The sequence below is a fragment of the Lactuca virosa genome, chromosome 5 (genome assembly GCF_052849685.1).
Source record: "Lactuca virosa cultivar CGN04683 chromosome 5, Lactuca_virosa_CGN04683_v6, whole genome shotgun sequence".
Classification (NCBI taxonomy): Eukaryota; Viridiplantae; Streptophyta; class Magnoliopsida; order Asterales; family Asteraceae; genus Lactuca; species Lactuca virosa.
Genome location: NC_136430.1, coordinates 357,057,640 through 357,082,077, shown reverse-complemented (window position 1 = coordinate 357,082,077; position 24,438 = coordinate 357,057,640). Strand labels below are relative to the sequence as shown.

General features: G+C 33.2%; 1 protein-coding gene across 1 annotated transcript; it reads left to right on the top strand.

The window, feature by feature from the left end:
- The first annotated feature begins 2,921 nt into the window (after window positions 1-2,921).
- LOC145116630 (pleiotropic drug resistance protein 1-like) lies at window positions 2,922-23,220 on the top strand. The gene is made up of 23 exons (XM_079052951.1): window positions 2,922-3,361; window positions 3,457-3,577; window positions 10,219-10,307; window positions 10,395-10,479; window positions 10,597-10,756; window positions 10,873-10,949; window positions 11,445-11,498; window positions 11,574-11,664; window positions 11,739-12,040; window positions 13,354-13,635; window positions 14,756-15,072; window positions 15,155-15,315; window positions 15,713-15,816; window positions 16,919-17,075; window positions 17,148-17,308; window positions 17,416-17,748; window positions 18,129-18,419; window positions 18,836-18,919; window positions 19,019-19,152; window positions 21,123-21,350; window positions 21,438-21,609; window positions 22,369-22,623; window positions 22,723-23,220. Exons 1-23 carry the CDS (start codon window positions 3,021-3,023, stop codon window positions 22,978-22,980), a joined length of 4,257 nt encoding a protein of 1,418 aa, XP_078909077.1. The 5' UTR covers window positions 2,922-3,020; the 3' UTR covers window positions 22,981-23,220.
- Window positions 23,221-24,438: the final 1,218 nt, after the last annotated feature.

Below are 24,438 nucleotides of genomic sequence, written 5' to 3'. Positions count from 1 at the left end.
ATGAGCTGAGTACGCCCCACGTACTCATCAAATGGGCTTGGATTAGACGTTCTCGGTATTGGGCCATTGTTTAGGCTTCCATTGCTTGGGCCTTATTGGGCCACCAGACTTCTGTGTTAGACTTGGACTAGCTTGTTGGGCTTCATTGCATTTTAGGCCCATGGTGGGTCTTGGGCCCAATTTGAGAGATTGGGCCATAATTGGGCCGTGGATTGTCAATTAGAGTTTGGGCTCTCTTAGTAAATGGATTGATCCTTGGTCTGGGCCAATAGATTAGACCTATGGTTATGGGTTGAGATCCAATTAATAAATTGGATATTGTTGATATTGATAGAGTGTGGATTTACCGGACCAACATCCAGAGATTTATTCTAATGATTCAGCAGCTTGAGGAGAGTCCTCACCATGTTTAGCGGCTCGAAGGCACCAATGCGACCCATGGTTTTTTATGTTAGGATGCTAGAGGTCTGCGTGACTCTTGCATGTGTATGTGTTTGTATGTTTAGAGGGCGGGGACCAATGGGTATTCTGTATGCTAGTACTCGTTATACTTGTATGTTTGCCGGGCAGGGCCCGTTGTGCGAGTTAGGGCGAGGTCGTTATACTCATTGGGCAGCGCCCATTATGCGAGTTAGGGAGAGGCCCGTTATAATAAGTGGGTGGGGCCCGTTATGCGAGTTAAGGCGGGGCCCATTATATGTTTGATATGTGTGGTATGTGGTATTTGGGGGAAACTCACTAAACTTCGTGCTTACGGTTTTCAATTTATGTTTCAGACACTTCTGGTGCAAAGGGGAAGAGCTTGGGGTGATTGTAGTGCACACACGATATTGTTCCGCATTTTCATGATGACTCTGATATTCTATGATGTATTGATACATTTGTTCCACTTAGGATTTATGATGATGTTTTGGGATAATGTTTTTATTAATTTGAAAATGAAATTTTTGGGTCTCATTTTTGGGACGTTACAATTAGTATAACATTAGAGGCTTAGAACCTTACTTCAGTGGCAGATTCCACAAAGATGATTTATCTTTTACAAGATTTTGAATTTAAGGTTTCTCATTTGGCACATTTAAGAGGCTTAGAACCGAAACACTCAACAACAACCAATTAGATATTGATTTTGGTATTTCTCTCTTCTTAACCTCATGTGATACCAAAATAAAAAAGAAAATGTTATTCATGTGTGACCCAAATCAACATATCTGCCACATATTTTTTTTGTTAGTTTAGGTATTTAAGAGAGAAAATTACACAGGAAATTCATAAAAGATTACATGGTTTCATTGAGCTAACATATCGATAAAAATGAATATGAAGATTTAGATGAATATATTTAGATGATGATAATCAGGTTGTCAGACGAGCCAGCCAATAAACAAGGGAAATATTAATGAGGAAAAAAATTAAGACCCGTTGGATTTGAGACTTATCTAATTTGTCTTTGGCGGCACCCTTTTGTAAAAACCCTGACCAAAAACCCCACATGTAAGCATCTGTATCGTAAAGCGGCCGAGCTAGAGAAATGATTAAGGTTTCTCATGAATAGATAGAAGCCCTGATTTTTCGTTCTGAATATTCTTTGAAAATGGAAGGGAAGGGCGGAGTAGGTATTTGGATAGGAAAAAAGGAATGTGTAGAAGCTCTAGATATGGACGCATCGCAACACAACCATTGATAGAGAGGGCGAAGAAGAAAGATAGAGAAGAAAGATGGGCCGATTAATGTTTTTGGTTAGATTTACGGATAGGTAGGAGTAAAATCAGTGAGATTTTGCTAATCAACCGAAGAATCTCGGTATTGAAGCTGATATCTTGTATAGATAGCTGGAATATGAAAGGATAAATCGTTTACTTATTAGATTCAAATTAGGGCAAAATAGAATAAGAGGATTTTAGGCATGTCAGATAGAAAAAATGAGCGGGAAAATTAGCTGGTGGGGGCTTAGAAACATGCCACGTGGCTATTGGCTACTCTTTTTTTAAAGTAGGATTCTTAATTTTTTTGAAGGAGAAACACATTTCATATATTTTGATACAACTAGACCAAAGACTATTTAATAACCGATTTTGATCTTTTATTATTAAATTATCATTTTTGAAAAATAATTATTGATTATTAATTTTAAAAGATTAGGTAATTTAAGTTCAATATTCAGTTTTAGAATGGCTTGAACAAAGCAGATTGTTGAAACTTCTAAAATGATTTTTTTATAGATCAAAACAATATATATATATATATATATATATATATATATATATATATATATATATATATATTTATTTATTTTCTTAACCATTACTCACATTTCTCACCCACAATAGTAAAGTACACTTCATTTTTTACGGATAATAATAGTAAGTGAAACTTATAATTAAGCATTTTGCAAGTTTCAAGTTATATATGGCTACCAATTCCAATGGGACACTAAAAAACACCATGTTAGTGTTGGTTTTTCTCATTAGCATTCCAACCAACCTCTAAAACACACCATTTTAGTGTGTGGGATACACTCAAACACTAAATATGAAGGCCAAAATGTTTGACCTCTAAAATACACCATTTTAGTATTTGGTTGGATTGATTACACAATTTCAATGTTTAAAACTCACCATTTTTGTGTTTTACTATTGGATCTGTTGCTAACTTGATATTATATATAATTATTTGATTTTTCCCCCAAATAGCATAAACGTGATACACATATCTTACATTCGCAAGCACTATGAAGCTTAGTGATATGCTTTATTCTAGAAATTAACGTCGCTAAGGATGTGGTGAGTGCCAACGTGAGACATGAGTAAAATGATTACTATGACTAAAAATATCTCAACCAATTATTGCCTTTTGGATATTCGGAGTCTTTTATAAAGACAACTACTTTCCTTTCTATCCACAACAACAAAAAGTTGTTCCTCTAAAAGAATATATACATAATGCATTTTTGATCAGCTTTAAAATAGACAGTGAAACCCCATTTCAAATCGTGAATATTTTTTAGTCAGAGTGTGAAAATGGATGGAAGTGATATATACAAGGCTAGTAGAAGTTTTAATTTAGGGAGTAGTCGTACCACTTCGTGGAGGGACAGTGGATTGGACGTTTTCTCTCAGTCAAATCGACATGAAGATGATGATGATGATGAAGAAGCTCTGAAATGTGCTGTTCTTGAAAAGCTACCAACTTCTGATAGGTTGAAAAAAGGTCTGCTTTATGGATCTAGTGGATCACCTGATGAGATTTTTGTTGATAATCTTGGAGTAGAAGACAGGAAGCATTTGCTCGATAGACTGGTAAAAGTACCTGAAGAAGATAATGAGAAGTTCTTGTTGAAGCTCAGAGACAGAATTGACACGTAATTTGAGCATTAAAACCTTTCAAAAACTTGATTTATTATTATTATTATTATTTTTAAAATTCGGTCTTTTTTTTTTTTTTTTGAATTTTCAGGGTGGGAATTGATTTGCCTACAATTGAAGTGAGATTTGAGCATTTGACAGTGGAAGCTGATGCTTTCACAGGCTGCAGATCATTGCCTAGTTTCCTTAATTTCATCATTGAAATCCTAGAGGTATGATATTTTGGAATATACAGTAAACTATTGCTAGAAATAGAAATGTATCTTCATTGTTTGTTTATTATAGGATCCTACTCTCATTTTTTCTTATTAAAATACCTTACTTTTGAAAATTAATAAAAAACAGTTTTCACTGTAAGTACAATGCTATAATTAGATGGATTTTTCATTGGATACCGTGTTAAGAGCTTTTAGAAAAGATTTTTTTTTTCACTATACCAGATCAAGGTCAACTCAACAAACCATAAAGTTTAAAATCTCTACTACCGTAAGGCTTTTTTTACAAAGCATATTTATTTGTAATTAATAAGATAAAAAATATAATATATATTATGAAAAAGCTCTATGTAGAAAGCTTGTAAATTTAGAAGCAAAGTGAAAAAACTAGTTATGCAAAGGCTCTCACAATAGCTTGCCATGTTATGTGCTATTGTATTTGTATTAATTTGTGCTTTAAAATATTATATCGTACAACTCTACAAAACATAATTTGTTATGTATGGAAAAAAATTATTGTGTACGAATTACTTCTCATATTGTAAGCCCTAGTCTATAGTGTACATGTATGTATTTCTATTCTATTGAATGGAAATCATCATGGGAAATATTATCTTTATCATGGTCTCTCTCTCTCTCTCTCTCTCTCTCTATCTCTCTCTCAAACCAACCTCTAATCCTCCACCATATGAAGAAAACATATGAAATCACCAACATATATTCATCGTTCCATCTCTCAGTCCCAACAAACACCTAGATGACAAAGCTTCACCAACAAACACAAATCAATAATGAACTCCTATAGACTCTCTTGTCAAAACCTAATATATGGGATCTCTCAGTCCCAATTCCAAATGAACATGAAAACATGCACAACCTCATAAGTTAGGTTAAGTATTGAAACCCTATTTCGCGACAACAAAGATTGTACAACTTGATAGTGAACTCATAACGATTTCCAATCGTGACTCGTCAATCACCAATTTACTACACTAGGATAAAAACGATTGTTGATATACTGGACAACGTTGACTGTAAGGTTCCATAGAAGAACTTGGTGATGTACATGATCAATAGTCTTTCCCCGAAATATGACTACATCGCGAGTCTGATCCGACATTGATCCCTACTTCCTTCATTTCTAGTGACTCGATCCATGCTCCTTCTCGAGGAGAATTGGATGAATCAAGTAAGGCATGTTCAAGCTTCTCATTATGACAATCCCTATTCTCCTACTATTCTGTTGGACGAGAACCATACTCACAGTGGTGGAAATCATCTCCATGGTAGGTGTCACACCCCTAGTCGGCGGCGAAAACGTTGGGCGGTGAGACGACATCATGGATCACAGTCGTTTGCATACACCGAACAATACAACAGTAAAACATGAAATATCTAGTTTTATTGCTTGATAAGGGGAAATTACATATTCCCTAGTCTAGGGTATATGAAAATCAGAAACTACAGAACATGCCAGAAAAGTAGGCAACTATGAAAGTACTAGAATACGATAGATAGACTACAATCCCATGATTATTCCAAGAGTATGACCTCTAGCTTCTTAGTTCCCTGAGAATACATGTGTTTTGAAAGAGTGTCAACTTAAAGTTGGTGAGTTCACATGTTTGTAATGTCTGAATCTAAATGTACTTTCTATACCAAAAGTGTGTTACTATGTATATAGGTAGTTTCCTACCCTATATATAAATGTATTTAACATTATTGTGAGTTCCTACAACTGAGCTCCTGACTGTATGTTATGCCCTCCTGACGTCATAGTAGTGTAGACAATTATCACCTGGCTTGACTCGACCGTCCAGGTCGTAGCTAGCAACCACAGGTAGGGGTGTCAACCTGTGTATAGATATATACATAATTCATTCTCTCCCGAAGAATTAAGGTTATAAGTTAGGGGTCTTCCTAAGTATTTGGTAATTAGTTGATGATTGTCTCTCACATAAACCATTAAATAAAATAGTTTATAGGTTTATAAGCCTTAACATTTAATGCCAAAGTCTATTAGGAAAATATTTGAAAGTATACTTCTTATTGTAGTAGTTAAGCAGAGGTTTGATAATATAAGCCTACTGTATTATTCTTATAAGCAGAGGTTCGACCGTCCATATAACCCTACTGTATTAGTTTTGTAAGCAGAGGTTCGCAGTGTTTTACATACCCGTTTGTATAAAATGCGAGTTAAATAATATGTATATAGCAGTTTTATGCATGTATTCTTCCCCGAAAGCTAAGGTTTAAAAGTGGGGCCGTAAACTCACTTCGAAGTTTGCGTAGCTTTAATCCAAATTTATCGAGATAATCTAGAAAATAGTTGGAAAGATCTTCTCCTATTGATGAATAGTGACTTTGATGGATGAAAAGTTCTTTTATCGGAGTTTGGTCATAAAGTTTGTCGGTGAATAGTAACCGGTGGCGGCGATCGGAGACGTAACGACGACTGGAGGCAGCTGTTGTTGGTGATGAGGTGGCGGAGGGATGTTGTCGATGGAGAGGAGGCTGGACAGAGTTGTGGTGTGGTTGGTTGGAGCAGCGAAGGATGGAAGCCGATTGATTAGAGCAATGACGATGGTCCGCTGCGACGGTGCTCGACGAAAAGGGGCGGAGGAGGGCTGTGCCGAGGAGGGATGTCGGCAACCAATCGACGACCGGAAAAGAGAGGGAGAGGGGCAGAGGCTTGGAAGAGAGATGGGATAGATTTTTGATGTGTATAGAGAGATGAGGGTGCCCTCATATTTATACTAATTCCAAAAATGATCCAACAGTCCGAATCTTTGATGTGACTTTGATCTTATCCTAACAAGATGTAGGTATTTCGTGGAATTTCAGTTGCAATGTTTCCGTCTAATAATTCAAATAATATACTTTCTCATGATTCAGAAAACGCAAATATTAATTAGATTGTGAGTCATAGCATAGCTATCCTAACGAGTCAGTTGAAGGTTGGTTTTCGGTAGAAACTTGCTTGCAATTACGCATTTTTACTTTGCGAAAGGGTCGGTTTGTCATGTAATGGAAAAGTTAGCGATTGATTCAAACACTACACCATTTCCTAGTTTGTAAGATATAAATATATTTTTGTGACGAATCCCGTAACTAACCTAACAAATTGATCAAAGATTTCTTTATGAAAAAGCTGTTATCGTTACTGCTTGATCTTATCCATAGTTGTATTGGGCTTTTTCAGGTAAAAAAAGTTAGGAACGTGATAAATTTATAAATTCAGTTAGTCTTTAGGAAAAGTTGTTAGGAGTTGAAAATTCATTCTCTAATACGTAGTAGAACTCGTTTGAAGTTGCTTTATTACGACAACATGCCATGTGCTTTTGTTCAACTGTCTGTTTTCTACGGATTGACATAACTTTTACATATAAACTCTGTTTTCAACGTTCTTTTTGTCAATGGTTTCGTAATTACATGTGCTATATGCTTATCGTATCATCTATGCATAATAATACTTAATACATACATCTCTTGCAATCATATGTATCAAATCATTACTTATGTATAATGAAAATGTTTGTTTGTCACAAATACGTACTATTTAATATTTAATTGATATTTCTTATGTATTTCGAAGTGTAAAACTTTACATACATGAAAATGTATCGAATATTCCTCATTAGGTCTATTACATAAGTGTTAAGAGTGATATTGTTTGACTAAAATTGACCTAATTTTCACTGTTGTGACAGTATCGGAGGGGAGGATGTAATGGACATCGTTGTTCCTCTGATAGCCGACAACGTCATCAATTTCAGCAACAACCGCCAGCACCCTTACCTCAAACAGAAACATTCGTCGCCTTACCTTGCTTTCTTTGGCTCTTTGTGGGGTTATGGTCGTCGAAGGAACCTTAGATCCTACCCTTGATCCTACTTCTCTCGGTAATGGTATGGTTCCTACTCCACCTCATCAAAACCACGATCCTAATGCCCACTAACAAAGCCCTACTGCATAGAATCCGTCACCGGGCTTACAAAACTAACCTAGTTGTCGAATCAGGAGCAAACCCATTTCGTTGCATCAAGCTCAACCCAATAGAACCCAACTTTCCAAAATGATAATGGGGTGAATATGATAACAAACTCTTTTACAACTTTTGTGATGCAAATGATATATATATATATATATATATATATATATATATATATATATATATATATAAATAAGATTTTGCTTGTCCTCATGCATCTCAACAAAACGAAAAATCTGACTAGATGTTATGTACCATTAACAACATCATCCGTTCTTTCCTCTTTACCGGTCATCTTCCGCCAACATTTTGGGAGGAATATCTTCATATGTCTTGTCGTCTTTTCAACATATTACCTTCCACCCACAAGCTAGCTCCTTGCTCATCACCATCCACCTTTCTCGACTACCCATCCCATCACGGAGGCTTTCGATGCTGTGACCATAACTCTAAGAAAATTTTCCTTCCCGAAATGCTTATGATACTGTGACCAAACTCCCTAATGACTTTCTAGATGACATTTACAAAAATTCTCTCATTTTTCAACACTTTCTTAGTTCACCGGCCCTCTAACTCCACCTCCAACTCCAATTCATAAACACTAATCAACCCCATATCTACTCACTTGGCAGCTCATGTTCTTGTTGCCACCATCTTTGCTTCACTTGCTGCCAATACCTTCTCGACAGCCCCTCTACATGTTGCCACATCCACCCCAACAACCGCATTCTCGTCTCACTCCCCCTTGACACAAGATCAATCAGTCAAGGCTCTTATCATAGAAAACCAGTCTATTTTGACGATCACTCGTATGACACAAAGCAAACTTAGTGTGACCAAACCCATTCAACATGTTAATATTCTTGTTCAAAATGAGTTAATATTCTTGTTCAAAATGAGTCATCAGTCTCTCACTCATATTTATAGGTTTTTAATAACCATAATTGGTTTAATGCAATGAATGATGAATACAATGCTCTTATTACTAACAGATGATGAAAACTTGTTCAAAGACACATAGGTTATAATGTTGCCTGATCCATTTAATTATTCAAGAAGAAACATAACGTTGATGAGTCTTAGGCATAGTACAAAGCACATTTGGTTGCTAATGGCAAAAGTCAACGACCAGGTATCCGATGTGATGAGACTTTTAGTCTGATTGACAAACCGAAAAGGATACGTACCGTCCTCAGTCTATTTCTTTCATATCGTTAGTCGATTCATCAGCTAGATGTGAAAAATGCAATTCCTCATGATCATTTTCAACACCATGCCTCTCCAGCTTGAGGTCTTATTGCTTAATCCGACGTCGGTTAGGGGATGCCACTTGACCAGGAGATCTTCTTCGATTTATTGTGTATTTCTTGAGAACAACCAATGATCTCGGACTTCTAAAAACAAGGCACCGTATCACGTTCTAGTGCTGAAGTAGAGTCTCAGGACGTTGAAAACGCCGTTGCAAAAACCACATGGTTACGCCAATCTTCATGAGCTTCACTCTCCGCTCATGAAATCTACCCCCTGTGTTTTGTGATTACATCAACATGGTCTTTCTATCAACCAATCCGTTCCAACATCAGATGACCAATCACATGGGTAGATTGTAAAACTTTGGTTGTTTTTTGTAATTACCGGGCGACATTATTACTTTTTATATTTAATCGGATGTTATGTAATTACCGGGCGACATTATTACTTTTTATATTTAATCGGATATTATGACTTTTGATATTTAGTTAATTATAATCGGATGTTTGTTTTGTAATTAACGTCGACACTATTATTTTTGATATTTAATCGAATGTTGTTATCTAATTACCGAGGACATTATTACAATATTACCGGCAACCAAAATCGTTAATTAAAAAAAAATTAAAAAAATGAAAATTGTTATTACCGGCGACACTATTACCTGCGATAGAGTTATTACCGGCGACTTCGTTATTACCGGCGACACACCTCATTAGCGGCGACATCTCTCATTAGCGGCGACAAGTTGATCAATAGCGACGAAGCAATAGCGGCGACTTATTACCGGCGACGCGTCGCCACTATTACTATTACCGATGAAAACTTGACTTATTACCGGCGACTTTTGTCGCCGCTAATGATCGTTTTCCTTGTAGTGTATCCGTTTTTTGTTCGCGGCAAAGTTGTCATGCATGGGACATATTCGTGTACTTCATATCCCCTCCTCATCACAGTCGATGTACATCTTCACTAAAGGGCTTCCTATGTCTCTCTTCGAGGAGTTCATATCCGGTTTAAATGTCTGGTCATCTACTCCCATTTCAACTGCCGGGGATGTTAGTGTGTATATGTATTATTGTATTTGTATTAGTATTAGTCGCTCCATGTATTCTAAAGCCTAGTCCACAGTGTACATGTATATATTTTTGTTGTATTGAATGGAAATCATCATCGGAAATATTACCCGTATCATGCGAAACTTATTTGACCGGAAAAGCTCCTCAATAAGCTCCTATTATAGAGGCGCTAATAAGAAATGGAATTGAAAGTACATTGTTGTAATATCTAGAAATGAAAGTAGGATAGTATTATGCACAAATGCATGAAAGTATATTGTTATTTTTTGCATTTAGCCCAACAACTATCTAGCTCATGGTCATGCTGAATTTCGCAGGCATTCTTGAATATATTCCATTTACTACCAAACAGGAAGAAGCATATCACTATACTTGAAGATCTAAGTGGAATTATAAAACCTGGCAGGTGAAAAAAGCCGAGTTTTTAACTTTTAAGCATCCCATTTGAGTAAACATGAACTATATATTAATTATTAATGTTATTCTTTTACAGGATGACACTACTTTTAGGTCCTCCAGGTTCTGGAAAAACAACTTTGTTATTAGCCTTGGCTGGGAAGCTTTCCAAGGAGCTTACAGTAAATTACGATGCGTTTACTTTTTTGAATACCCTTTTGAGGAAAACTTATATTATGTTATCTCTCACTTCAATTTTGTAAAAAAAAAAAAAAAAAAACTTGTTTTTTTGTAACCAGTGGTCAGGAAGGGTGTCATACAATGGGCATGATATGCATGAGTTCGTGCCTCAGAGAACCTCTGCTTACATCAGTCAAAATGATCTTCATATTGGTGAAATGACTGTTAGAGAAACCTTGGCTTTTTCTGCTAGATGTCAGGGCATTGGATCACGTTATGGTTAGTTGGCATAACCCTAGCTGTTAATTTCTACACTATGTCAACCTGTATATTTTCACTATGTACCTTGTGGTGGAATATTTTTACTGACATAGTTTTTGTCCAATAAATTACAGAAATGTTGGCAGAGTTGTCAAAAAGAGAAAAAGATGCAAATATTCATCCCGATCCTGATATTGATATATACATGAAGGTAATAAAGGAGTTACATTAGGTTATTATGCCTTAAGGGCTGCTTTTTTTTCTCCATTAAGTCTTACTTGGGTCAAAGGGCTTAAATATGGGTAATGATGTTTGTAATGAAGTGTTGCATACATAAGTTTGTTTCTTTTTTGGACCTAATAAACCATCTTAACCTGGCTAAATGCCTATTTTACCTTGACATTCCAAAAAAAACAATATTCATAATATTCAACGATTATAACAGTATTCATAAATTCTAATGTGACAGGAGTAGGGAGAAATAAAGGACAAATAGGTAAAGGGTTAGTGTCTTGATACATTAAGCCAATTTTTTCGGGTTATTCCATTAGTCATTCTTTCCAGATTAATTAAGTTAAACGAAACAACGATATATAGGTTTCCAGATTAAATGTTTAACTTATTATGCTCATTAACTAAAAAAGAAACAACCCCTTGACTTAACTTGAAAAAGAAAATAACTTGTGATTGTTCTATGATGCTTTAGGCAGCAGCAACAGAAGGTCAAGAGACAAGTGTGGTCACAGATTATATTCTCAAGGTATACTATAAAAACTAAAAATTATTGACTTCTAAAACATTAAACTATAACAATAATGTTTTGTGTCCCATTTAGATCTTGGGACTAGATATCTGTGCAGATACCATGGTAGGGGATCAAATGATAAGAGGCATATCTGGTGGACAAAGAAAGCGAGTCACTACAGGTACATAAGCTTTCATATGACACACAGAGAGTGACATTTGATACATGTTTTCTGGATTTGATGAAAACGTGTAGGTGAAATGATAGTGGGCCCATCAAAGGTTCTTCTTATGGATGAGATATCTACGGGTTTAGACAGTTCTACAACGTTTCATATTGTGAATTCTTTGAGGCAATATATTCAGATTTTTGAAGGAACTGCTGTTATTTCACTCCTACAGCCTGCACCCGAAACTTATAATCTATTTGATGACATAATATTGCTCACGGATGGCAAGATTGTGTATCAGGGTCCACGTGAAAAAGTGCTTGAGTTTTTTGAATCAATGGGATTTAAATGTCCAGAAAGGAAAGGTGTTGCTGACTTCTTGCAAGAAGTAAGTGTTATTTCTAGATTTGTTTCGGCTTCTTCTTATGCAAACTAACAAATATGGATGTAACTAACTTCTTAATTGCTAAGATCATCCATAGCAGGAGCTTTTTCAATAGTATTTTTGGATGTAAAAGCCTATCTCCTATGATGTTCGCTTTTTCATTCCCAAGCTTTTTCAAAAAGCTTTTTGGGTGAGAAAGCTCCTGAAAAAACTTATTTCCTATTAGTGGTAGCTTTTACATCTACAAGCTCTTTCAATAAGCTAGTGTAGTTACAAGCTGTTACATGAGCTTTTTCATCATTTTTAATATATTTTATTTCTTTTAGTGTATAAAATACACCAAAAATAACTACTAATTTGATAATGGGACCCACAAATAAGCTTATTGAAGAAGCTTTGCTTTGCTATATAGTTGACATATGTTAAGCTTTTTTGGATTGTCGAGGTGACTTTTAATTACCTAAAATTAAGGAGAATTCAGTTCGTGAGAACGGACGGGGTAGATAAAAGAACCGGGCGCTAAAAGGGTCAACCAGGTCAACAGATCACCAAACGAAAAAGTCAAAAACCTCAAAATATCCATTTTTCACTAAGCTTATTAACAAGTCATATCAATTTCAGTTTATATCATTTATTTTATATAAAAATAAAAAAAATTAAATTTAAAATAAATAAGTAGTATATTTAATTTTCGTAATAAAGAAAATAAATTTAAAATATATACAATTTAATTGAGATCTACTTACTCTTTTTATGTAAATAAATATATTTAAAATTTAATTATTTTGAATTAATAGTATACATACATTATCTTTCTACAAACAACAAATGAAAATAAATTAAACTTACTAATATGAATTAAGCAATATTTTAAATTTTTATAAAACGGTAAATCTAATCTACTCCTAAATTATACCTTAAATCCACCTATGTCAACGGGACTTGAACCCTCAACCTCAAAGAGGGAGGCAACACCGGATACCGCTGGGCTAGAAGCCCTTTGGTAAGCAATATTTCATTACACAATACTTGAAATATAATATAATATAATAAATGTTTATTTAATGTTACTAGTATTTCTAATTAACTTTTTCTTACTTACATTTTTCTAAAACTAAAAAAACTGGGTTAGTGAGTTTTAGAAAATTTATATTAAACGGCATAACATTTTTTATCTGTAATATAATAAGCTAAAAGAATAAAAAATAAAATGAATCATGAAAAAGCTCCGCTATAGCGTATTTGACTTTCAAGAACTTATTTGACAAGAAAAGCTTATGTAAAAGCAGCGTGCTCAAACACACATATATCCATAGGTAACATCAAAGAAAGACCAGGAGCAATACTGGATAGAGAGAGACCAACCTTACAGGTTTATCACATCCAAAGAATTTGCTGAGGCATATGAATCCTTCCATGAAGGAAGGAGAATGGCAGAAGAGATTTCGATCCCATATGACAAAAACAAGAGCCATCCTGCTGCATTGACAACCAAAATATATGGAGTGAACAAAAAGGAGCTCTTGAAAGCCTGCATTTCAAGAGAATTTTTGCTTATGAAGAGAAACTCATTCGTCTACATATTCAAACTATTTCAAGTACGTACTCAATTAAGTTGGAGGAGTTGTATCTTTTTTATTTAATGGGCTTAATGTGTTAAGCACTTGATCGGAATATATATATATATATATATATATATATATATATATATATATATATATATATATATATATATATATATATATATAGGTAGGTTCAAATGTTTCTCACATCTATTGTGTGCTAGAATGTACCAATATGATTTTAGTATTAATTATAAGTATATTAAATGTTATCCATACTTATAACTCATTTTTATGGAAACCTATTAAATTCGTTGTCAACAATAATATTATTTCAGAATGAATCCATATCTAGAAGAATGAGAGTGTATTCCAGCAGAATGAGAGTGTATTCTAGTAGAATACACTATCGTTCTTCATATTCCATGCAACTTTATTGTATTTTAAGTGAGTGAGTCCTGAAACAAAATACGAACTCCTATATAAAAACCTACATGCGAATTCATTCTGAAAGAATGTTATTGCTGACATTAAAGATGGATTTAATTAGTTTCCATAAAAAGAAAATTATAATTATGGAAATCATTTAATATATTTATGTTTATTTAATTAAATAATTATTTAATTTACTAAATTCCTATTGGTGCATTCTAGCACACAATAAATGTAAGAAACAAAATAACCTAACCCTATTATATATATATATATATATATATATATATATATATATATATATATATATATATATAGACACACACACAGTTTTTTTTTTGTTTTCTATTTTTACTTAATATACAGACATTATAACTTAATGAGGTAAGCCAAAATATGGCTAATTGTATTATGACACTAACCCTTTACCTTTTCTCTGTTCTTTTTTCCTCTCAACTCTTGTCACGTTAAAATTGATGAAAATTGTAAAATTTATTTTATGGAATGTAATGGTAAAATGGTCATTTAGTCTCATGAAGATGGTTGATATTGTCTAGATAAAGAAACAAAAACAGACCTTATATATATAACACTTTATGTGGAGAGAGATCATTGCTCATTCAACCTCTTTACGAGTTAATATGAGAAAAAAAAACAATCATATATTAATTTTTCAAAGATTAATTCTAAAACTTAAAGAATTTATTTTCTTACCTACTTTCAGCTTCTTGTGATGTCATTTCTGACAATGACAGTCTTTTTCCGAACCGAAATGCACAAAAGGTCGGTGGAAGATGGAGGGATATACACAGGTGCACTCTTTTTTGGTGTAACTACGATCATGTTCAATGGATTTTCTGAGCTTTCCATGACCATAGCAAAGCTTCCTGTCTTTTACAAGCAAAGGGATTTCCTGTTTTACCCCTCGTGGGCTTACACACTTCCTTCATGGATCATCAAGATTCCCAGCTCATTTATGGATACTTTTCTTTGGACTCTTCTTACATATTATGTAGTTGGATTTGATTCAAATGTTGAAAGGTTTGTTACTTCAAATTAACTAACATTACTTGTTTGCCTCCTAGGGCGTAACATATATGACTAAATAATCTCCTTTTTACAGATTCTTTAAACAGTATTTGCTACTCTTTCTCGTCAACCAGATGGCATCAGGATTATTTCGCTTTATTGCAGCACTAGGTCGAAATATGATTGTTGCAAGCACATTTGGTTCATTTGCACTTCTCATACTATTCGCTTTGGGTGGCTTTGTCCTATCACGAGGTACATAATTAATTAGACAGTGTTTGGTATATGCAGCAATAGACGAGGGAATAAAACTTAAGCATTATGACCGAATAAAAAAAATCATGTTTGTTTTTCATATATGAATGGAATGCAACATTCCTTTCTTCTCAGCTGATTTTCATTCTATGGGGGATGGATGTTAATTTTTCCATTCCTTCATGGCATGGCTGAATATATTACAACTATGCTTGAATGAGTCCTTTGTTCATTCAAGCCAACAAAACATAATAATGAAACATAATGATCCATTCCATTCTATAGTCTTTTCATTCTTTTGCGATTTCACTCCATCACACCCAATATACTCCTAAACAAAAGAAAATCTTCCATCAAATATTGATTAAGAAATGTGGTCTTTTTTGCAATATCACAGATGCTATAAAGTCTTGGTGGATTTGGGGATATTGGTCATCACCAATGATGTATGCGATGAATGGGATTGTAGTTAATGAGTTTCTTGGGCATAGTTGGAACCGAGTAAGTCATTTAAATACCACAATAATATAATGTGTGTGTATATATATATATATATATATATATATATATATATATATATATATATATATATATATATATATATATATATATAGTAAGAAAGAAACTTTTGGTGGGAAAGGTAACAAATACTATTTGCATGTTTTATGATGAACTAAAAAAACTAAATCACTGAATAATGATAAATAATATCATTCACAAAAAAAAAACCTCCAAAAATACCGAAGATTCATTTTTGTAATGATTCAATAAAATTGTTCGAAAAACACATCAAAATTTGATTCAACAAAAAGTGAATTATCGAGATGTATTTTTGGCAATTTTTTTTTCCAAAAATTATGTTATTTTTGTATTATCTAATGATTAATTTTACTGTTTTGGCAAAAACATACAAATAATACACTTCTTATAATATCTACCAAATATTTACTCTTATTTGACCCAAATTATATATATATATATATATATATATATATATATATATATATATATATATATATATATATATATATATATATATTGGCCTATGTTGGGTTTTTATGCTTCATCTGTGGAACCATTAAAAAAATTTATCAAGTATGATTTCTCAACAAAAAAAAAATATGGGCCAAGAAAAATAAAGGTTTTATTGTATAAAACAAGAATATAAAACGGTTTTATTGTAAAAAATCATAACATAAAATAGTTTTTTTTGTACAAAACTATAACATAATGATTTTTTCGCGCATTAGAAAATAATGATCGACTTTATTTATAACCACAAATGCTAGATAACCGAATATCAAGTGTTTGTCATTTACGAAGCATTATTTTAGGCATTATTAAAAATAAAATGGTTTTATTGTACACATAATAACATAATGGTTTTTCCATTATTAGGAGATAATAATTTAGGTTTTTCTAGAGTTCTCCCCGCACAAGAGCGCGCGCACACACACACACACACACACACATATATATATATATATATATATATATATATATATATATATATATATATATATATATATATATATATATATATATATATATATATACACACTATATGTTCATTCAAGCTAACCGTTTTTAACATTAAGTACAGGTATTGCCTAACTCAACAGAGTCCCTAGGAGTGAGGATTATAACATCTAGAGGTTTCTTCCCATATGCATATTGGTATTGGATTGCAGTAGCGGCTTTGATTGGATATGTGTTCCTCTTCAACTTTACCTACACGCTAGCTCTCACATTTCTAAATCGTACGTATCCATCCTTCTTCTTATTTATGAATTAATTCATAGAACTTTAACAAAATAGGAACACATATGCAGCTTTGGAGAAACATCAAACTGTTATATTAGATGAAAACGAAGCCCAAAATCCTTCAGCTGTTGAGTTACATTCCATGAGCAAGAAAAAGGGAATGATTCTTCCATTTGAACCACATTGTATCACCTTCGATGATGTTAAATACTCAGTTGATATGCCCCAGGTGGTTATAAACACACTTGTTATAAACTTGTTTTAGTTCCTACTTCCTAATATTAATCAAGATTCTTTATCATATTTGATTGAAACTAATGAACTTTGGCATTAAAGGAAATGAAAGAGCAAGGAGTAGTTGAGGACCGATTGCTGTTATTAAAGGGTGTGAGTGGGGCATTCAGACCGGGTGTTCTTACAGCATTAATGGGTGTTAGTGGCGCTGGTAAAACTACTTTGATGGATGTGCTGGCAGGAAGGAAAACAGGTGGATATATAGAGGGTAATATTGTCATTTCAGGGTACCCAAAGAGGCAGGAAACTTTCGCTCGAATTTCAGGATACTGTGAACAAAATGACATCCACTCACCTCATGTCACAGTGCATGAGTCCTTGATTTACTCTGCTTGGCTAAGGCTGCCAGCAGATGTTGATTCTGAAACCAGAAAGGTAATTAAGGAATATATTGATCTTTTTTTACTAAAAGACTTAAGGGTTTAAGCCACAAAACCTGGCTTAATGTATTAAGATACTAACACTTTACTATTTTTTTTTTCTTTTATCCTCCCAACTCCTGTCATTTTAAATTGATGAATATTGTTTAAATTTATGAATATTGAGGAAAACATGGAATGTAAGGGTAAATTGGTAATTTACTTCCATTCATATGGATTATTCATTCTAGAAAAGAAACAACTCTTATGTATATAACATATTATCCACACAAAAATTTATTACTCATTCAACCACTTTACTTATATAGAACTTAACTGGAAGAAAAGACAGCCCCTAAGGAGAATTTAGACTTAATAGTAAAACTACATGTGCAGATGTTTGTTGATGAAGTTATGGATCTTGTGGAACTGAATCCAATAAGAGATGCATTAGTTGGGTTGCCAGGTGTAAATGGACTATCAACCGAACAGCGTAAGCGGTTAACCATAGCGGTTGAGCTGGTGGCTAACCCATCTATAATATTTATGGATGAACCAACGTCTGGTCTTGATGCTAGAGCGGCTGCTATTGTTATGAGAACTGTTAGGAACACCGTGGACACGGGTAGAACCGTTGTGTGCACCATTCATCAACCTAGCATTGATATATTTGAAGCTTTTGATGAGGTATAATAAATTAAGGATCTCTTGTAATATCATATAATATTGACTATTAACTTAATGAAGGAAGTAGTTGACACTTCTCTATCTGGTCAAACCGATACCTGTTCAAACTGCTATTGAGTCATCATCAAATCTAACAAATTGATTGGGATTGTTTGATAACCTCTAGATGGAACCATTTAGAGGTCACCTCTGAATTGGTTAGCACTCGACGCGTTTGATAAGGCCTGTGAACGGTTAAGGAACCTTACCTTCTCTTAATCATTAAGAGGATGAAATCATTTGACACTAAATGATTCAATTTAATCAATCAGCCCCTAACAGTACTCTTTCAATATCTTTTTGTAAAGATAACAAAACTTTACATTCGGGATTATACTTCCTGAATGGGAATACTAAAATTTATATATGGGTTGCAGCTATTTTTGATGAAACGAGGAGGAGAAGAGTTATATGTTGGACCAGTCGGTCGCCATTCCTGCCATTTGATCAAGTATTTTGAGGTAATTAAGGTTACATTATTAACAAGTTTTAAATAACAAAACACAATCTGCATAAAATGGTTTAAAATGTGATACACCACTGAGCATTCTAGCCTCTAGGATATCGAAGGAATAAGTAAGATCAAAGACGGTTATAACCCTGCCACATGGATGTTAGAAGTTAGTACCTCAGCACAAGAAATGGCTCTTGGAATTGATTTCACACAAATCTACAAAAACTCTGAACTTTACAGGTAAGTCAAGTAGTCAATACCAATAATTTCATTTCATTAAACTGTTTCATGATTTTAGTAAGACAAAACTGCAAAAATGGTCCCTACGGTTTTTCATTTTATGTGGCTACGGTCCAAACGTTTGAAAAGTTGCAGATTTGGTCCTTTTCAACAAGTTTTGTTGTGGTTTTAGTCCCTCATCCGTTAACTTCCTTAAAATGACAATTTTAACCCCAGAGACCATTTTCACAGTTTTGCCTTTTACTATACTATAAGGACCATTTTTGCATACATTCTTTTTAATTTTAATGAAGTATTATATATTAATAGATTTTTAATATATAATATTATATATTAATAAATATTTTTTATTGGATTATTAATTTATTTTAGTTGATTTTTAAAAAAAAATCGTTGGAGTAATTCTTTTTATTGAATTATTATATATCAATACATATAGTTTTTAATATATAATATTTATATCATAATAAATGTTATATTATTGGATTATCAATTTTTTTAGTTAATTTTTGTAATTTTTAATTATTTTTTATTGTATTACTACTTTTAATTTATTATTTTCTTGATATACTAAATGTTGTTTTATTGGATTATTAATTTATTTTAGTTAATTATATATTTTTTTAATTTTTTTGTCGAAGTAATTCTTTTTTATTGAATTATTATATATCAGTACATATAGTTTTTAATATATAATATTTATATCATAATAAATATTATATTATGGGATTATTATATATTAAAAACATTATTTTATTTGATTATTAGTTTCTTTTAATTGATTCTTATTATAATTTCTTTTTTGTTGGAGCAATTTTTTTTATTAGATTATTATATATCAACAAATATTATTTTTAATATATAATATTTACATCATAATAAATAATACATTATTGGATTATTAATTTTTGTAATTTGTTTTTTTGAATTATTAATTTGTTGAAATATTACTTTTAATTTATTATTTTTTTAATATAATAAATATTATCTTATTGGATTATTATTTTATTTTTAATGTATACTATTAATTGTTTTTAATTTTATTAGTTTCACCACAAAGTCGTCGAAATACGTAAAAGTGTCGCTTATCATCGTAAAAAATTAGCAGGATCACCTCCAAACACCTTCATTGGAGGTTCAATAGATACCCTACCCTATTCCACCTAGCGTTGCTGGTAGCCACCTGCGACAACCTCTTCATAATCCACTGGAATCCTTCATATCCCACATAATGCGCAGCAAACCCCTATAACATTTATAAGTGGTGGTGGTGACCGAGTGATGGTGGTGGTATTTTCCCTATGGTTTCTCATTATAAGCTAGATGAAGAAAATAATAAATTAAACAATATTTAGTATATGAAGAAAATAATAAATTAAATAATCCAATAAAACAATATTTAGTATATGAAGAAAATAATAAATTAAATAATCCAATAAAAATAATTTTAAAAAAAGAATTACAAATATTAACTAAAAGAAATTAATAATCTAGTAATATATTTATTATGATATAAATATTATATATTAAAAACTATATGTATTGATATATAATAACTCAATAAAAAGAATTACTCTAACAAAAAAAAATAAAAAAAAATCAACTATAATAAATTAATAATCCAATAAAACAATATTTATTAATATATAATATTATATATTAAAAATAATATTTATTAATATATAATACTTCAATAAAATAAAAAAGAATGTATGCAAAAATGGTCCTTATGGTATGGTGAAAGACAAAACTGCGAAAATGGTCCCTGAGGGTAAAATTGTCATTTTAAAAAAGTTAACAGCCAACCAGTTAAACTTAACGGATCATGGACCAAAACCACAATAAAACTTGTTGAAAAGGACCAAATTTGCAACTTTTCAAACGTTTGGACCATAACCACATAAAATAAGAAACCACGGGGACCATTTTTGCAATTTTGTCTTTTAGTAATGTCTTACACGTATTGATAGGAGAAATAAAGCTCTTATTAATGAGCTGAATACACCGCTTCCCGGATCAAAAGATCTCTATTTCCCAACTCGATACTCTCAGTCTTTCTTCACACAATGCATGGCTTGCCTATGGAAACAACGCCTGTCATACTGGCGAAATCCTTCTTACACTGCAGTAAGATTTTTATTCACTTTGGGAATTGGATTGATGTTTGGGACAATGTTCTGGGATCTAGGTGGCAAAAGGTAAGATACTTTAAGAGTAATAGAATTGAAAACATCTCAACTTAGTTTTGTATTTTTATTAATTTACTTGTGTGATTGTAATTTCAGGACATCACAACAAGATTTGCTTAATGCAATGGGTTCTATGTATGCTGCTGTTCTTTTTATTGGGACCCAAAATGCGTCATCCGTGCAGCCAGTGGTTGCTGTTGAGAGGACAGTATTTTATAGAGAAAAAGCTGCAGGAATGTATTCCGCCCTATCATATGCTTTCGCACAGGTACTTAAGGGATTTTTTTTCATCAAGTCCTGTATGGATTAAGTGGTGTTGGAAACAAACCAAAAACACAGAATCTGTTGGAGAGATTGTTGGAAGAAACTTATGAAGAAGATGGATTCTTGTACAACAAACAAAGATTTCTTATCAAAACCCCAAGAACAACATTTACATCTGTTTACATATGTATATATTGAAATTAAATCAACTTGACTCTTCATCCCTAACCATCACACCCCCTTCATTTTACGGTTAAAATAACTATAACTACCGTAACGGTCACATAACTGTAACTGCCACATAATCTGTTACTAAACTAACACCTAACACTAATAATAAGTTTAGCTTATTATTCAGAAAGTGTTTGAATAGGTAACGAATTCTGTCTAGACAAATTAAGTGTTGTACACATAAGGTATGTTTCTTTTCTAGAACGAATAACTGTCCAAATGAGACTAGAAGACCGTTTATCCTTACTTTCTAACTATAATCATCAAGTTTAACATGAGAGGAGGTTGGAGGAAAAAAGAAGGGGAAATAGATGAGGGTTAGTGTCTGAATACATTAAGCCAGGGTTTTTTTTGCTTAATCTTTTAAGTCATTCTGTCCGGATTAAGGAAAAAAGGAACAACCATGTATAGTTTTCAAGATAATGTGCTTAACCCATTAAGCCCATTAAGTAGAAAAGAAACAACCCCTTAGTACATAACCCTTAACATGATTTGTTATAAATGTGAACCTGCTGTTAAATTCCTTTCGCAGGTTCTGGTGGAACTACCCTACGTGTTTGTACAAACATCAACATACGGTCTCCTAGTGTATGCAATGATTGGATTTCAATGGACAGCAGCCAAATTCTGTTGGTATTTATTTTTCATGTACCTCACATTACTATACATGACCTTTTATGGCATGATGACTGTGGCCATGACACCCAACCCCACTGTTGCTGCCATTGTTGCTGCCTCATTTTATGGAATATGGAATCTCTTTTCAGGATTTGTTATCCCACGAACTGTAAGCTCCATTAATCCTCAACATTTTTGCCTCAAATTTGAGATTTACAATCTTCCTTATTAATTACACATATGTTCTTGTTCTCCATTTTGTAAACAGAGGATACCTATCTGGTGGAGATGGTACTATTGGGCATGTCCGTCTGCTTGGACTCTCTATGGATTGGTTACTTCACAGTTTGCAGACTCTGAAGATATGCTTGAGAATGGTGAAACTGTAAAAGATTTCTTGGAGAGATATTTTGGATTTGAGAGAAGTTTTCTTGGTGTAGTTGCTGGTATGCATGTTGGATTCACCCTACTATTTGCATTTGTCTTTGCCTTTGCCATCAGGTCCTTTAATTTTCAAAGGAGGTAGGCCAATTATCAGGGAGTTTAAATATGAGCATTCTATTGAAGATGAAACACCTTGTTACGTTCATGCATGGCATGTGATTTGTGTTGGCCTAATAAGATTTTGGGCTTTATTTTGTATTGGGTATTATGTTGGCACATTAGCTAGGAAACCCTAATTAGTTAGTTTATAAATTATGTCTCCCTTTCATTGTAATTGTACTTCTCATTTGATAATAATATGAAACCCTAGCTGTTCTATGTCTTTTTCTTGTTAGTTTACATCGTATCAGAGCGCGGTTGATCATTTGTATTTTCGTTTTTGGGGGTGAGTTGTAGTAGGCACGGCGTTGGGCGGATCGAACTGTATTATGCTTGGAAAATTTTAAGGGTTTGGGTATGTTTTCCTGCTTCATTTTTGTATTCTGCTTAGTATGATTTGTTCGATTTTTTTTTTATTTCAAGATCTTGATTGTTGCTGCGGCTATTCGTATTTGCTGTTGGTTTTGTTTATTTTCATTTGACTATTATTGGAAGTATGACCCCGAAAGATGACTCTCTTCAGTCCATTAGTACCTAACGCGATGGCAAGAACTATGCCTATTGGAGTTATTTTATGAAGAATTTCTTGCGAGGTAAGCGTTTGTGGGGGATTGTTAAAGGTGACAAGAAAAACCAACAGATGACAAGGTTGTGAATTATGCAATCTTACTGGATTTATGGGAGACTGATAACTCCAAGATCATTACTTGGATTAATAATTCTATTATCCAATCTATTGGTACTTAGTTGGCGAAGTATGACACAACAAAAAATGTTTGGGATCACTTAGATAGGTTGTATACTCAGTCTAATTTTGAAAAGAAGTACCAGTTAGAGTTTGATATCCGAGCCCTCCAACAGAACAATCTCAATGTTCAGGAATTCTATGCAACTATGTCGTATTTTTGGGATCAGTTGGCTCTTACAGAACCTGTTGAGTTGAACGCTTTTAAGCCTTATACTGATAGAAGGGAAGGGCAACGTTTGGTTTAGTTCTTGATGGAATTACCTTCATATTTTGAAGGCTTGCGTGGATTAATCTTTCATTGCACACCTCTTCCCATATTTTGAAGGCTAATAAGATATGTGTGGTATTTTGGAGAACCCACTAAGCTTCGTGCTTACCGTGTTATGTGATATGTGTTTCAGGTTTTTCTCAGGATCGCGGGAAGGCGCCGGCTTGATTGTACACACCAGAGAAAGAGTTATGTTTGGAGGATCCTGGATTACTAATCAAATAATTATGGAGTTGCGATTTGTAAATTAAATAAATGGGATTTTTGAGAAATGTGTTATGAGAATTATGTGATTTAAAATGAAAAATTGTTTGAAAATTTACGGTGTTACAAGTTGGTATCAGAGCCTTGGTTTGAGGGATTCGGATGCACCTTCGGGTAAATCTGGACTCAAAATAAGGATTTGAGAAAAATTTTCAAAAGAA

Coding starts and splice junctions, on each gene's coding strand:
- LOC145116630 (XM_079052951.1), top strand. CDS start 3,021: ATGGATGGAAGTGATATATACAAGGCTAGTAGAAGTTTTAATTTAGGG. Junction 3,362..3,456: donor CTCAGAGACAGAATTGACAC/GTAATTTGAGCA, acceptor TTGAATTTTCAG/GGTGGGAATTGATTTGCCTA. Junction 11,499..11,573: donor TCACAGATTATATTCTCAAG/GTATACTATAAA, acceptor TGTCCCATTTAG/ATCTTGGGACTAGATATCTG.